The sequence below is a fragment of the Mytilus californianus genome, unplaced genomic scaffold (genome assembly GCF_021869535.1).
Source record: "Mytilus californianus isolate M0D057914Y unplaced genomic scaffold, xbMytCali1.0.p SCAF_4, whole genome shotgun sequence".
NCBI lineage: Eukaryota > Metazoa > Mollusca > Bivalvia > Mytilida > Mytilidae > Mytilus > Mytilus californianus.
This window is the reverse complement of record NW_026262690.1, coordinates 13,347,493-13,365,355: the sequence shown is the minus strand read 5'-3', so window position 1 is coordinate 13,365,355 and position 17,863 is coordinate 13,347,493. Positions and strand designations below refer to the sequence as shown.

The following is a 17,863-nucleotide window of genomic DNA, read 5'->3' as shown; positions in this document are numbered from 1 at the left end:
CCGACTTGGTTAAAAATAGACCATAGGGGTAAAATGCAGTTTTTGGTTTATATCTCTGAAACTAAAGCATTTAAAGCAAATCTGACAGGTGGCAAAAATGTTCCTCAGATTTAGATTTATCTGCCCTGAAATTTTCAGACAATTCCCACAACCTGTTGTTGGGTTGCTGCCCCTGAGTTAGTAATTTTACAAAAATTTTGCAGTTTTTTGTTATTATCTTAGATATCATTATAATATCTAATATCTAATACTATTAATTATGATTTTAACCTTATTTTACATGATTTCCAAAGCATCAGTAAATACAGGTGAGCGACACAGGCTCTTGAGAGCCTCTAGTTTAACTTGAAAAATTGAAAAGCTTGAGTGGGGCATTCATGAGGACATGTTCTTCTTTTATTTTGTTTTTGTCATGAATCTTATCTTGAAAACTAAAACAGATAGAAACTTTTAAGAGCAAAAATGATCAGTAAGACAAGATCAACAAATAAGTCAAATTGCAAAAATCATCAGTTGACTCCTTATCTCGGTTATCCTCCTTAAAGACAATTTTTATACGACCGCAAAAAAATTTTGCGATCGTATATTGGTATGACGTTGGCGTCGTCGTCGTTGTCGTCCGAAGACACATTGGTTTTCGCACTCTAACTTTAGTTTAAGTGAATGGATCTCTGTGAAATTTTACCATAAGGTTCAATACCACAAAAGGAAGGTTGGGATTGATTTTGGGGGTTATGGTACCATCAGTTAAGGAATTAGGGGCCAAAAAGGGCCAAAAATAAGCATTTTTGTAACTTCCAGACATAACTTGTGTGTTAGTGTATGGATCTCTCTGACATTGTACCACAAGGTTCCATAGCACAAAGGGAATGCTGGGATTGATTTTAGGGGTAATTGCCTCCAAAATTTAGGAATTAGGGGCCAAAAAAGGGGCAAAAAAACAAGCATTTTTATATAGACAAATACTTTAGTACAAAACATAATTTAAAGCAGTGTAAGGGAGATAAATCAAATACATCATTTGTATTACCTCCCTTACACTGCTATTAAATTATGTATAAAGTTATGGTTAATGAACAATTAAGACAATTTAAAACAGTTTAAGGGAGGTAATCCACATACAACGTTTTGATTACTTCCCTTACACTGCTTTTAAATTATGTTTAAAGAAATGCATATTTATAAAGGAAGACCAGTAAAAATATCTGCAAATGTTACATCTTTTTTTTTTTTACAAAAAAATCCATATGAAAGATTTGACACCATATTTTAAATTCTATTGTAAAATAGATTAAGTTAGCACTATGGTAAATTTAAATGGGTAATTATGGTTGCAAATTCCATTGGAAATTTGAATTGAGATTATGATCATATCTTGAGGGAATGAATTTTGGGGGGAAAAAGGGGGGGGGGGGTAAAAAGAAATTGTGGGGGGTCATTTTTTTCTCATTTCAGATTTCAGAAATTAAAAAGAATTATTCTTCAAATATTTTTTTTTTTTCAAATTTCAAATATTGAAAAATTTCAAGAAGTAATCTTTAATTGCACAGTATGGCGCATTAGATTTGTAAAATCTTTGACCACATTTATTTATTTGTTATGCAAAATCTGACCGTGTATTTAGATTTTTGATTTTGGGTCCAGTTTTCAAATTGGTCTACATTAAGGTCCAAAGGGTCCAAAATTAAACTTATTTTGATTTTAACAAAAATTTAATATATGGGGTTCTTTGATATGCTGAATCTAAACATGTATTTAGATTTTTGATTTTGGGCCCAGTTTTCAAGTTGGTCCAAATTGGGGTCCAAAATTAAACTTTGTTTGATTTCAACAAAAATTGAATATATGGGGTTCTTTGATATGCTGAATCTAACCATGTATTTAGATTTTTTATTTGTGGGCCCCGCTATCAAATTGGTTCATATTGAGGTCAAAAGGGTCCAAAATTAAACTGTTTTATTTCATCAAAAATTGAATTCTTTGGATTCTTTGATATGCCAAATCTAACCGTGTATTTAGATTTTTAATTTTGGGTCCAGTTTTCAAATTGGTCTACTTTAAGGTCCAAAGGGTCCAAAATTAAACTTAGTTTGATTTTAACAAAAATTGAATATATGGGGTTCTTTGATATGCTGAATCTTAACATGTATTTAGATTTTTGATTTTGGGCCCAGTTTTCAATTTGGTCCAAATTGGGGTCCAAAATTAAACTTTGTTTGATTTCTACAAAAATTGAATATATGGGGGTTCTTTGATATGCTGAATATAACCATGTATTTAGATTTTTTATTTGTGGGCCCCACTATCAAACTGGTTCATATTGAGGTCAAAAGGGTCCAAAATTAAACTTTGTTTTATTTCATCAAAAATTGAATTATTGGGGTTCTTTGATATGCCAAATCTAACAGTGTATTTAGATTTTTAATTTTGGGTCCTGTTTTTTAAATTGGTCTACATTAAGGTCCAAAGGGTCCAAAATTAAACTTAGTTTGATTTTAACAAAAATTGAATTCTTGGGGTTCTTTGATATGCTGAATCTAAACTTGTGTTTAGATTTTTGATTATAGGCCCAGTTTTCAAGTTGGTCCAAGTTGGGGTCCAAAATTAAACTTTGTTTGATTTCAACAAAAATTGAATATATGGGGTTCTTCGATATGCTGAATCTAACCATGTATTTTGATTTTTGGGCCCCGATATCAAATTGGTCCATATTGAGGTCAAAAGGGTCCAAAATTAAATTTTGTTTGATTTCATCAAAAATTGAATTCTTTGGATTCTTTGATATGCTGAATCTAACCATGTATTTAGATTTTAGATATTGGACCATAATAGGTAAATTAAAAAAATTTAAGTTCTTAGACCACATTCATTCTGTGTCAGAAACCTATGCTGTGTCAAATATTTAATCACAATCCAAATTCAGAGCTGTATCAAACTTGAATGTTGTGTCCATACTTGCCCCAACTGTTCAGGGTTCGACCTCTGCGGTCGTATCAAGCTGCGCCCAGCGGATCATTTTATTGTCCATTGTTTTTGTTTATAATGGATAGATAAAAACTTTGAAATGCAAAAATGATCAAACAGCTGTTTGTTTCCTTGTACTATCTACCTATTGTTTATTTTACATTGCAGATGCCTGAAGTTATAAATGCTCAAATTCCCACATTTTATCAGATTCCCAAGCTACCTGTGTTATCGACAGAAAGTGTAGAACCCTCCGAGGATTCTGATGAGGAAGTGTTATCGACAGAAAGTGTAGAACCCTCCGAGGATTCTGATGAGGAAGAACAATGTCATCAATGTGTACGGGATTCAGAATCGAAGGAACCGCTTCTGCCTCTTCATGAAAGTACAGATGAAAACATTGAATCGCAATTTATATCAAGTTTTAATGTGACTTTTAACCATGACAATTTAGGGTCAGAAGCTAGTGAAAAATCTTTATCATCTCGATCACATGACTCTGTTTGGACCAATCCAGTATTAACAGATGCCAATATACAGTGTAATGTTAATCTTGAAGAGGATTGATGTTTTTAATTGAAAATACTTTAAAACAATGAATACGACTACACCATATGAACTTGTGTATGCTGAAGGTAATTCCAGATACATTTGTTGTAAACACAGCAATCATATCATATACTGGCGAAAAAAAAAAAAGAAACTTATGTATCCTAAAGTACTATCTTTTTATGAAACCAAACGTTTAAGTTATTATGTGCTCAATATTGTTAAAATGATGCTTTTGAAGATAGCCAGTGATACTAAACTCTGCATGATGGATATTTGCATATTCCTGAATTACATGCTCATTTTTGTCTCGCATTGAGTCAAAAAACAAGACATAAGCATGCTGTTTCTTGTGTCAGTGGTATCAACAATGTATTAGTTTGTGATTAGGTCAGTTTATGGGAAACACCAATATAATGAATTGCATAGGCCAAAACACCGGAATAGTGAATTGCATCAGCCAATACTCCTGTATAATGAATTGCATAGGCCAAAACACCAGAATAATAAATACATTGAATAATGAATTACATAAGCTACAACACCCAAATAATGAATTTCAAAGGCTAAAACACCGGAATAATGAATGCATAGGCCAAAACACCAGAATAATGAATTTCATAGGCTAAAACACCAGAGTAATGAATTGCCTAGGCCAAAACACCAGTATGAAATACATAGAATAATGAATTGCATAGGTCAAAACACCAGAATAATGAATTGCATAGGCCAAAACACCAGAATAATGAATTGCATAGGCCAAAACACCATAATAATTAATTGCATAGGACAAAACACCTGAGTAATCAACTGCATAGACCAAAACACCTAAATAATGAATTGCATTGGCCAAACCACCAGAATAATGAAATGCATAGTCCAAAGCACCAGAACAATTAATTACATAGGACAAAAAACCAAAATTATGAATTACAAATGCCAAAACACCAGAATAATGCAATACATAGAATAATCAATTACTTAGGCCAAAACAGCTGAATAATGAATTGAATAGGCCAAAACACCAGAATAATGAATTACATAGACCAATAACAGCTGAATAATGAATTGCATAGGCCAAATACAGCTGAATAATGAATTACATAGGCCTAAAACAGCTGAATAATGAATTAAATAGGCCAAAAACAGCTGAATAATGAATTACATAAGTCAAAAACAGCTGAATAATGAATTACATAGACCAATAACAGCTGAATAATGATTTGCATAGGCCAAAAACAGCTAAATAATGAATTACATAGGTCAAAAACATCTAAATAATGAATTACATATGTCAAAACAGCTGAATAATGAATTACATAGGTCAAAAACAGCTGAATAATGAATTACATAGACTAATAACAGCTGAGTAATGAATTGCATAGGCCAAAAACAGCTGAATAATGAATTACATAGACCAATAACCGCTGAATAATGAATTGCATAGGCCAAAAACAGCTGAATAATGAATAACATAGACCAATAACAGCTGAATAATGAATTGCATAGGCCAAAAACAGCTGAATAATGAATAACATAGACCAATAACAGCTGAATAATGAATTGCATAGGTCAAAAACAGCTGAATAATGAATTGCATAGTTCAAAAACAGCTGAATAATGAATTACATAGGTCAAAAACAGCTAAATAATATGAATAACATAGGTCAAAAACAGCTGAATAATGAATTACATAGGTCAAAAATAGCTAAATAATATGAATTACATAGGTCAAAAACAGCTGAATAATGAATTACATAGACCAATAACAGCTGAATAATGAATTACATATGACAAAACACCAGAATATGACTATATATCATTGAAATTGATTATTTCTTATGTAAGTAAGTACATTGTAAACATGCACTGTAAAATAAGCAAAATTGTTTATATATCTGTATTAGATGTTCATGAATAAATTGTTTAATGTTATGTTGGCAATTATGATAAAGTGTCTGTTTTCTGTTCAAATCTCTTCTTTCAAAGGTTGTATTAAGCCTTCACAAAGTATTGTGCAATTTCTCTATTTATATCAATTCTAATTAATCCATCTTTATCTGATTGATGTTTTTGTCGGGGAAAATATGTTTTTTTTTTTTAAATTATGCTTTAAAGTTGCTTTCAGTAACTGTTAGTAATCGTATAAATATAAGGAAATGTGGTATGATTGCCAATGAGACCACTATCTACCAAAGTTGAAATAAAGTGGATGTAAATGATTAGATTGTCTTGTGCTTGGTACAGATCTGAGGAGTCCGATGTTCAGCTAACAAATCTCACAGGTTCAAATGAGCTATGCTCATCTATCGTCATGTTTGTAAATTAACTTTTACAAAAGTCTTCTCCTCTGAAACAACTTGGATACAATCAACATTTGGGTGTCTAGTTAAAAAAATGTGTCAAATGTGATTCTCATGGCAATTATGTTTAGAATGTCAAAATCTACCTACTGTCCAATGTGTTCAAAATTGTCAGATGACGCCTTATTGGAGATATTACATTTAAATGATGATTTTTTTACCTCTTTTTCAGGTTTTTTGTTATCTTGAAAACTATAATTGAGAGAAACTAAAAGGCACAAAAATTATCAATAGGAAAAAATCTGCAAATAACTCTTCAGTTGACTCCTTATAAAAGTTGTTGGCCTTGAATGACAAATTTCAACCATATTTTGTGTTCTTGGAGGAAACTATAGTAAGTAGAAAGAGATAAACTAAACGATATAGAAAATTATCAGAAAAAAAAACATCTACATTAAATCTACACTAAGATGCCTGAATGTATCTGTTGACTCCTTATTAGAGTTATTGCCCATAAATGATGTCTATATCCAGCCAATTGTTTATAAAACATGCCAAGCTCTATATTCAGCCAATTGTCTATACAAGATGTCAAGCTCTATATTCAGACAATAATCTAATTAGTATGTCAAGCTCTATATCCAGACAATGGTCAATACAGCATGTCAAGCTCTATATCCAGACAATTGTCTATACAGTAGGTCAAGCTCTATATCCAGACTATTGTCTATACAACATGTCAAGCTCTATATCCAGACAATTGTCTATACAACATGTCAAGCTCTATATCCAGACAATTATCTATACAGTATGACAAGCGCTATATTCAGACAATTGTCTATACAAGATGTCAAGCTCTATATTCAGACAATTGTCTATACAGCATGTCAAGCTCTATATCCAGACAATTGTCTATACAAGATGTCAAGCTCTATATCCAGACAATTTTCTATACAAGATGAAAGCTCTATATCCAGACAATTGTTAGTACAGCATGTCAAGCTGTATATCCATACAATTGTCTTTACAGTATGTCAAGCTCTATATCCAGACAATTGTCTTTACAGTATGACAAGCTCTATATCCAGGCAATTGACTATACAGCATGTCAAGCTCTATATCCAGACAATGGTCAGTACAGCATGTCAAGCTCTATATCCAGACAATTGTCAATACAGCATGTCAAGCTTTATTTCCACACAATTGTCAATGCAGTATGTCAGGTTCTATATCCAGACAATTGTCTATACAGCTTGTCAAGCTCTATATCCAGACAACTGTCTATAAAGCATGTCAAGTTCTATATCCAGACAATTGCGAAATAAAGTATGTAAAAATCTATATCCAGACAATTGTCTATACAACATTTCAAGCTCTATGCCCAGATAATTGTCTATATAGCATGACAAGATATATATCCAGTATATTTTCAGCACAGTATGTCAAGCTGTATATCCAGACAATTGTTTATACAGCATGTCAAGCTCTATATCCAGACAATCGTTTATACAGCATGTCAAGCTCTATATCCAGACAATTGTCTATACAGTATGTCAAGCTCTATATCCAGACAATTGTCTATACAGCATGTCAAGCTCTATATCCAGACAATTGTCTTTACAGTATGTCAAGCTCTATATCCAGACAATTGTCAATACAGTGTGTCAAGCTGTATGTCTAGACAATTGTCTATACAGCATGTCAAGCTCTATATCCACACAATTGTCAATGCAGTATGTCAGGTTCTATATCCAGACAATTGTCTATACAACATTACAAGCTATATATTCAGACAGTTGTCTTTACAGCATGTCAAGCTCTATATCCAGACAATTGTGTTTATCTTACTTCCTATACATTTCTGGGAATATGATTGGTTAAAAAAGCAACCGCTTGGAGACCGTGTATATTTCATATGGGATTAGTAAGCGTGGTTTATTTCAATACATGGTTAGTTGTGGTGTTGGGTTCATTTGTCAAAACAACACAGTGTTGAGGAAAAATCTGAAAGGTTTCAACAAAGAAATTGCTGATGATCGTTTGAAATAAATGCAAAAAACACATTTAAAGCTTGTTATTGTTGGCATTTTCTTTGTGTATAGACCAATGTAAGTAGGTTCTTAATATTGAAGATTGATCACTTTGATAGGCCACTTGTTAAGATAGTCGGTAAGATGAATTCGTTACACAGTGTGCTAGTGACCTAATACTATATATATATATATGGGGTCAGTAATTTTCATATGGTATTCGAGCTTCGCTCTCACCCCATATGGAATTAACTGACCCCATATATCGTATTAGGTCACTAGCACACTATGTAACTAATAATACATCATGTTAAGCTTTATATCCAGACAATTGTCTATACAGCATGTCAAGTTCTATATCCAGACAATTGTCAGTACAGCATGTCAAGCTGTATATCTTGACAATTATCTATACAGCATGTCAAGATCTTTATCCAAACAATTGTCTATACAGCATGTCAAGCTCTATATCCATACAATTGTCTTTACAGCATGTCAAGCTCTATATCCAGACAATTTTCTATACAGCATGTTAAGCTGTTTATCCATACAATTGTCTATACAGCATGTCAAGCTCTATATCCAGACAATTGTCTATACAGTGTGTTAAGCTGTATATCCAGACAATTGTCTATACAGCATGTTAAACTGTATATCCAGACAATTGTCCATACAGCATGTCAAGCTCTATATCCAGACAATTGTCATTATAGCATGTCAAGCTCTATATCCAGACAATTGTCTATACAGTATGACAAGCTCTATATCCAGGCAATTGTCTATACAAAATGTCAAGCTCTATATCCAGACAATTATCTGTACAGTATGTCAAGCTCTATATCCAGACAATTGTCTATACAACATGTCAAGCTCTATATCCAGACAATTGTCTATACAGTATGACAAGCTCTATATCCAGGCAATTGTCTATACAGCATGTCAAGCTCTATATCCAGACAATTGTCTATACAACATGTCAAGCTCTACATCCAGGTAATTGTCTTTACAGCATGTCAAGCTGTATGTCCAGACAATTGTCTATACAGCATGTCAAGCTCTATATCCAGACAATTGTCATTATAGCATGTCAAGCTCTATATCCAGACAATTGTCTATACAGTATGACAAGCTCTATATCCAGGCAATTGTCTATACAACATGTCAAGCTCTATATCAGACAATTGTCTATACAGTATGTCAAGTTCTATATCCAGACAATTGTCTATACAACATGTCAAGCTCTACATCCAGACAATTGTCTTTACAGCATGTCAAGCTGTATGTCCAGACAATTGTCTATACAGCATGTCAAGCTCTATATCCAGACAATTGTCATTATAGCATGGCAAGCTCTATATCCAGATAATTGTCTATACAACATGTCAAGCTGTATGTCTAGACAATTGTCTATACAAAATGTCAAGCTCTATATCCACACAATTGACTATACAACATGTCAAGCTCTATAATCAGACAATTGTCTATACGACATGTCAAGCTCTATATCCAGACAGTTGTATATACAGTATGTCAAGCTGTATGTCCAGACAATCGTCTATACAGTATAACTTAATGTCTATACAATCTGGTCTTCCTTTTCTGTATAGCTTCTGTAAATATTTAAACGATAGTATATAAAACAAGCATTCTGTGAGTATTGCATGGCAATACATAGTCCCCTACAGGTTACAAATTCATTGTAATGGAACGAAATTCTTACTTGATCTATAACTTGTCATGGTGTAAACTACATAAAAATATCAAGTCAAAATCTTCAAGCATGATGATAAAAACTGTTGAAAACTGATTATTTAAGGAAATTTTCTATGTCCAAAGACAATAACTCAAACAAATCAATATCTTCAAGAATGACAAACAAACCTACCACTAAATTCTTCAAACACTTAACCAAAGAAAAGGAAAAAAATCCAAAATGTCATTTTGTCTTTTAAAAGTCTTTTAAAAAATGATTTATTTCCCTTTGAACAGAAATCTACTAATTAATAAGTATTTCATCAAAAATTTAATTCTAGGGAAAGGGCTTTAACTGAACAAAGAGAAAAGCTAAAATCGTGAAAATTGAACTTGACCTGTAACTTGTCATGATAAATCAATAAACCAAATATCAAATCAATATCTTCAAGCACGAAGAAAAAATGTCTGGAAAACTGATTTGCCGGACTGACAGATAGACAGACAGACAGACAGACGGAGTGCAAACCTAAAGTCCCCTTCGACTACGTCGGTAGAGGTTTACTAGCCTCATACGACGATACCACAAGGATCCATAGGATTCATTTTGGAGGTATATCGGTCATTTATTATAAGGATGTACATGAGTAGCATTAGGTAAGATTAATGTGCTGTATTGAATGCATTTCAATTGTTTAAGACAGGAGGACTTCAAATCAATATCTTAACTCTTTTGAGCTTATTTTCGGTAACTGATAGCATTTTTTAATACTGTTATATCATTTTTTATTATATCCCCGATCCAAAGGAAGGGGGAATACGTGTTTACCTCTGTCATTCTGTAGCACTTTTCTCAACAACTGCAAATCAGAGCTTCTTTTTATTTGATACCAAGCTGGTACATTGTACGCCGTACACATTGTTAGATCAGTTACTTGTCTAACGCGAGTTTGCATCATTATATATGGTTGTTTTTCACACTGATGCAGATAAAAGAAATTGAATTGTTGCATTTTTCTTAGCAGCTGTTGAGAGTATATAATTGAAAGGACTTAAACATAGCAGTGACAAGCGTCGATAGGCCACATTGATCAGGGCATGGCACCCTTAGAAAACATTTTATTGTACTTTAATTCCATGATACTCAATTTTGACTATATGATGAATTGCTGGTGATGTTCCGTGGTCACACGGAACTTCAATTCCTATCACTACATGTTCTTCATGTGACAAAAATGTGTTTCTCTTTGACGGTAGAAGTTGAATTCACCAAACTTATAATAGACCATGTCATACCTTGTTACTTACGATCAGGTGCGGATCCAGGCTTGCTTACTATTTTGTGTTTGTAAACTTGTATCTATATGTTTATATATACAAGTCTAAATTGAATATATATTATTGTGAAACTAACCCTTTACAACGGGGGCAAGTGCCAGCATAGTATTTACAAACAACATTATATGATTGTAGTAAAACATGGTACAAGATACTTGCAAATATTTAAACGTCTAATAATTACATTAAGGCTAAAATAGCATCATACATTGGTTATTTCGTAAAAGTACATCGCAGTAAAAAGTTCATAATCGTATATTATTTGAAATATATATTTCGTCCATGAAAAAACATAAAAACTCAAACCTTGAAACTAAAAATTTTCGCACACAGTTCATGATATTTGAAAGTTGAAATTTTATCAAATAAAAAAAGAACGTTCATTCATAACGTCTGTAAGAAATTTTTCCGATCTTATCTAAACTATAACTTAGGTCCGGACTATACAAGTAACCCAAATCGCCTATCATGAACTGTATTTGTGCTAAAGGCGGCAACTCTGAAAAGCAGATGTCCATTTAAGACTATCGAAACATGCTTGTATGTCAGTAATTGGTTTTTTTCCTGATAGACGAGAAAGAAGGAAAATCTAACATGACGTGAAAAATACTTTCAGTCGCAATTGAGGAACATAACTGACACTCATTGTTTGTTATAAAGATCCATTCGTTGGAGCCTTGATGGGCGAAAGTCGTCAATGTTACGTTTAACCACAAATGATTGGTACAAGTTTAAACTACTCTTTTCTAAGATATTGGATAGTTGTGTATTTGTCGTTTCGTTACCATAAAGTTTATTAAAGATACTAACGTTTATCTTCAAGGCTGGCAATCTGTAGAATAATTTCGATATTTTCTATATATTTCCATTCATTAAATTTTGAAATTATAATTTCATTTAGGATAATTTTATACAATCGAATATCAGGCAGGTTTTTTAATCTAGCGTAGTATGCAATTCTTTGTCTATCCATAAATATATTTATTGATTCCCAGCCAAATTCAGTTAGTAGCGCATACATTTAGGAATATTCATTTTTGTGTTTACGATATTTTTTCCCACTTTATATTGAAAACTCTCTAGTAATTCAATACATCTCTTGGATGACGGGAACCATACCGAACACCCGTACGTCAGTGATGGCCGAATAGCCGACATCCAGAGAGAATGTCCAAAATTTATACGAATAAAATCCCTATGTTCACCTAAAATAGGAATTGCATGATTTATTTTCCGTTGAAAATTTTCTTTCAGGTACTGCTCTATATGGTATGTAGATTTAAGGGATCTTGAAAATATACGTCTTAACATTTATATTCATTTACTTCTTCAATGAGATAATTCCCAAAGTACCATTTTTTTCTTTGAGTCTTTCTTTTTACCTGTAACCAGAACCTTCGACTGTGATTCATTAAACTTTATGGTCCATTTTGAGACAAATTTATGAGCTATTTGTAGCTCATCTTTCGTGATTCCTAACAGGACAATATCATCAGCGAAAAGAAGACATTTTATTAATACAGAAGCGATGCTAATACCTTAATTTGCCTCCTTCAGCATATCGCAAAGGTCAGTCATTAAAACGGGAAAAAGTGTAGGGGATAAAATGCATCCATGTTTCTTGATCGAACCAATCAGACTCCGAATTATCAAAAAGGATTTTATTGCTCACATTTCTATATAGAGCACGGAGAATCTTCCGGCATTTACCCTGGATAGCCTTTTTCCATAGGAGATAGAACAATCTATCTCGCCAAACTTTGTCGAAAGCCGATGAAAGATCTGGGATTGTTTCTAAATCTGTATATTTTGTAAAAAAATATATACTAAAGAGTTCAACAGAATGTCCTCCTCATATTTAAGGAATTCGTTAGGAATGCTATCAATACCAGACTTTTACGGATTTGAGATTTTTCAAAGTCTGTGAAATTTTATTTTCGTCGAAAGTAACCGATAGTGGAGAATATGAAATTTATAATTTTTTGTCAATATTTGTAATTAGGTTTTAACTTCTTTTTCAATTGAGCCGTTTTCATTTTGAAAGGAACCAATGGAGCTGAAATGCTGGGAAATGGCATTATTTATCTAAAGGTCCTGTATCGGTTCGTTTTATTTTAAAGAAACCCGAAAACCCTTTCATTTTATTCTTTGCATTTATACAGTTTTCATTAAACTGTCGGATTTTAGCTGACCGTTCTTTTCTTTTGATGGCCTCTTATATTTGCGCTTCCCGATTAAAATAAATTTCTTTCAGTCTTTTGCCAATTTCGTCATCATGCGCATTGAATTTATTATGAGTGCGGTTTAATCTATTGGCATTGCGGCGTTGCTTTGAAAGATAATTGAGTTCCTTAACCCAAAAGTCTCTGTGATTTTTGACGGGTTTTGCTTTACCGATAACTAACAGGGCAGACTTTTCAACCGCATTTTTCTAGAGACAATTTCTGACAAGCTTTTAGTTAAAAATGTGTAATCTATAGCCGATCTCTGACTATTAAGAATGCGCGTGAAATGACCCGTACAGCAATTCATTGTATTTATAGCGACTGTCATTCGACTTGCGTCGCTGAACTGTGGTAACATTAATTCATCAGTGTAAGTTTTATTTGTTCAATCGTTCGGAAAATAGACTACACCTATTGCCGTTTTCACATTATTCATTCTCGTTAGAATCCATAGCCGTTCATATGAATCTGATTTGCTCTGAAGCAAATCTTCATCAAGCAATGGTAAATGAGGCTGCACTCTTTGTTTCCCTCTAACAAAAAGCTTGATTTATTAAAATAGGAAGAAAGCTAATATCATTGAGTGACCATTGTACTATTGTTTTACTATGATCCGAGGAGTAAAATGAACTGAAAATAAGTCAATTTTAATTACTACCTACGTCAGAAATGTAGGCGGATGTTTTAAAGTGCTATGTTATTGTGTAATCACTGTAACTGCCAAACAAGGATACCATAATGGTATAGATACGATAATCATGTGTAATTCTTTAATCATCATTAAGTTGGTTACCTTGTGTTTTTATAATACCGAGTTCCATTTAAAAAGGTCTGTTTTCAAAAGACTAAGAGATATAATATCGAGTTCCATTCAAACAATCTGTTTTCAAAAGACTCAGAGATATAATATCCGGGAGTTCCATTTAAACAGATCGGTTTTCAAAAGACTAAGAGATATAACATCGAGTTCCATTTAAAGATATCTGTTGTCAAAAGACTAAGAGATAGATACCCGATTGTATACTGTATGATATTACAGATAAAGTTTTTCTCAATAAATTCCAAACGGATGATTCAAATGATAATTCCTTTACTTGATAACAAAATAAACCGTATGGTCAAGCGAGCTATTGTCGTCAATTGACGTCCGTCGTCGTCATCGTCGTGCCTCGTTCATTAACTTTTACAAAAATCTTCTCTGAAACTACTGGGCCAATTGGAACCAAACTTGGCCACAATCATCATTGGGGCATCACGTTTAAATATTGTCCGATGATCCCGCTTGCCAAACTGGCAACATGGCCGATATGGCTTTAAATAAAACATATCGGTAAAATGCAAGCATTGACGATTATCTTGAAAGCCCCTATAGATAGTAAAAATCTGATAGGCGCAGAAATGTTCAGGACGTTGAGATCTATGTACTGTCCGGTGCCATCAAATCTGTGAGACAACTTCTTATAACATTTATTGCCCTTAAATAAATGATGAATTTTACCATTAATTCTATCTTGAAAAATATAAAAGACAGAGAGAAACTTTTAATAGCAAAAATTATCAGCAAGACAAGATCTACAAATAAGTCAAACATTGCCGAAATTATCAGTCAACTCCTTATCGGAGTTATTGCCTTTTAATGATGATTTTACCAATTTGTTACGTTTTTGCCTATTACTTTGAAAAATGTTAATATATTACCAGGAGGACAAGGTCTACAAATTTGTCAAGATGGCCAGATTTGTCATTCAACTCTTTATAGAAGTTATTGCCTTTTGTATGATGATTTTTACCCATTTTTGCATTTTTGGCGAAAATTTTGATGGATAATGAAAACAAAAACGCAAATATGATCAGCATGACAAGATCTACAAAAAAGATAAGCATAGCCTAAATTGTCCGTTGACTCCTTACAGAATTATTGGCCTTAAATGACGTTTTTAACTTTTTTGCTCACCTAACCTTAAAGGCCAAGTCCCTTTGCGTCCGTCAATCCGTCCGTCCGTCCGGTGTTATCTTTTTCAAAGAGCTCCTCTGAAACCACTGGATCAATTTCAACCAAACTTGGGCTGAATGATCCTTAGGGTATTATTTTTTTGCTATTATAGATAGAGAAATTGATATTAGAAAAAATGTTAAGCACAATCATATTTATAAATAAGTCAACATGGCCGAAATTGTCAACTGACATCTTTTCGGAATTATTTATTTTTACCCATTTTTTTTTCTAAAATAAAGATATATTAGAGAGCAACAGTATATAGCAAAAATGTGTAGCACAATAGAATCTACAAATCAGTCATCGCGTCCGGAATAGTCAACTGGCTCCTCCTTATAGAGAAATTTCTCCTGAATGATGATTTTTACCCATTTTTACATTTTTGTCAAAAGTTTTGGTCGGGAGCAACTTCAAAAAAGCCCAAAAGATCAGCAAAATCAGATCTGCAAGAAAGTCAACATTGCCAAATTATCACACTAGTTATAGGATGTATTGCCATTTAACGACATTTATTTTATTCAAAAACTTTAATAAATAAGTGTAAACTGTTAACAGTAGAATATGATCATCAGTACAAGACCTACAAAAATGACACAAAAAGATCTACAAATAAACAAACATAACTGACTGTGATAGAGAAAGAAAAAATAATATCAAAATGGCATATTTTTTACCAGGTGAGCGATTCCGGCTTTTGTGAGCCTCTTGTTTCATTTTAATTACCCTTTTTCATTTTAATGACGATTTTTACACTTTTTCAATTTTGGCAAAAATTACAGAAGATAGAGAGAAACTGTAAATAGTAAAAGTGAAAGTGAGCAACAAGCCCCGACCAACAAAAAAATCATTAAATTCATAATTATGTTCTAGTTTACAATGTCAGAGAGTTTCCATTTTTAAAGATGCACATAAATCCATGTAAACGATAAAGACTCTTTAGAGACTCTATTTATGAAATTTCTGTAGGTAGAATAAAACTTGCACAACAGATCTCTATATTTTGGATAACATGTAATGGATAAAAACTTGCGTATTATTTAAAGTTCAAATTTAATTATCGAACTGATACATAAAACAGAACAATAGGTTGCAGCAGTGCTGTAGGCAACTTATATCTCCGACAGCTTTATATTTGTTCACATGGTAGACACTATTATAATCACCAAACATAATGGCACTGTATGTTTTTTAAATTGTTGGGCATATCCTGATATTTTGAATTGTCGAGAAATAATATCAGACTTTATGAGGAAAGAAGTATAATTATAAGAAACACAAATGATGATGATATGTATTCACACAAGGAACTGCTGCAGGGTATTAATATGCATATATGTATAGGGTATGTAGATAGTAACGTGGCAACATGGGAAAGTGTTTATCTGAGAAAGTCTCACTTAAAACATTAAAGGAAAACTCATCTTTGTTATAATCAAAAATTTCAAGATATGGATGTATAACTGTTCAATATTTTGAGGGATTTCGTAACAACAAATTCCTTAAAAAATTTAACAAAATTCGTTCATAGAGCCTGTGATTCAATAGTTATCGTCGGTTAAAACTTATGAAGTTAGATATCAAAGATCTACCTTCAAAATAAAGCTCTACAAAGTATTACTAGTAATATAAAAAAAAATACTGCTTTTTACTCCAAGGTAAACAAAGTTATAATGTCAGAGATCTACTTTTTACTCCAATGTATACAAAGTACTAATATCAAAGATCTACTATGAACAACAAGTTCTACAAAGTATTAATGTCAAAGATCTACTATTAACACCAAGTTATACAAAGTACTAATATCAAAGATCTACTATTAACACCAAGTTCTTCAAAGTATTAATATCAAAGATCTACTATTAACACCAAGTTCTACAAAGTATTAATATCAAAGATCTACTATTAACACCAAGTAATATCAAAGATCTACTATTAACACCAAGTTCTACAAAGTACTAATATCAAAGATCTACTATTAATACCAAGTTCTACAGAGTATTAATGTCAAAGATCTACTATTAACACCAAGTTCTACAAAGTATTAATGTCAAAGATCTACTATTAACACCAAGTTCTACAAAGTATTAATGTCAAAGATCTACTATTAACACCAAGTTCTACAAAGTATTAATGTCAAAGATCTACTATTAACACCAAGTTCTACAAAGTATTAATGTCAAAGATCTACTATTAACACCAAGTTCAACAAAGTACTAATATCAAAGATCAACTATTAACACCAAGTTCTACAAAGTATTAATATCAAAGATCTACTATTAACACCAAGTTCTACAAAGTATTAATATCAAAGATCTACTATTAACACCAAGTTCTACAAAGTATTAATGTCAAAGATCTACTATTAACACCAAGTTCTTCAAAGTATTAATGTCAAAGATCTACTATTAACACCAAGTTCTACAAAGTACTAATATCAAAGATCTACTATTAACACCAAGTTCTACAAAGTACTTATATCAAAGATCTACTATTAATACTAAGTTCTACAAAGTATTAATGTCAAAGATCTACTATTAACTCCAAGTTCTACAAAGTACTAATATCAAAGATCTACTATTAATACCAAGTTCTACAGAGTATTAATGTCAAAGATCTACTATTAACACCAAGTTCTACAAAGTATTAATGTCAAAGATCTACTATTAACACCAAGTTCTACAAAGTATTAATGTCAAAGATCTACTATTAACACCAAGTTCTACAAAGTATTAATGTCAAAGATCTACTATTAACACCAAGTTCTAC

At 32.3% G+C, this 17,863-nt stretch overlaps 1 protein-coding gene across 11 annotated transcripts in view; it reads left to right on the top strand.

Annotated features, from left to right (window-relative positions):
* Positions 1 to 5,448, top strand: part of LOC127737499 (ALK tyrosine kinase receptor-like) — a 131,291-nt gene extending 125,843 nt beyond the window's left edge. For 2 of the 11 annotated variants that reach the window (XM_052248288.1, XM_052248286.1), the window contains one exon: positions 3,133 to 5,448. In XM_052248288.1, the coding sequence (XP_052104248.1) occupies positions 3,133 to 3,531 (399 nt within the window). In that variant the 3' untranslated portion in view covers positions 3,532 to 5,448. The remainder of the gene's footprint in view (positions 1 to 3,132) is intronic. The other 9 variants (XR_007999600.1, XR_007999602.1, XR_007999596.1 and 6 more) reach the window with 9 other exon arrangements.
* Positions 5,449 to 17,863: the final 12,415 nt, after the last annotated feature.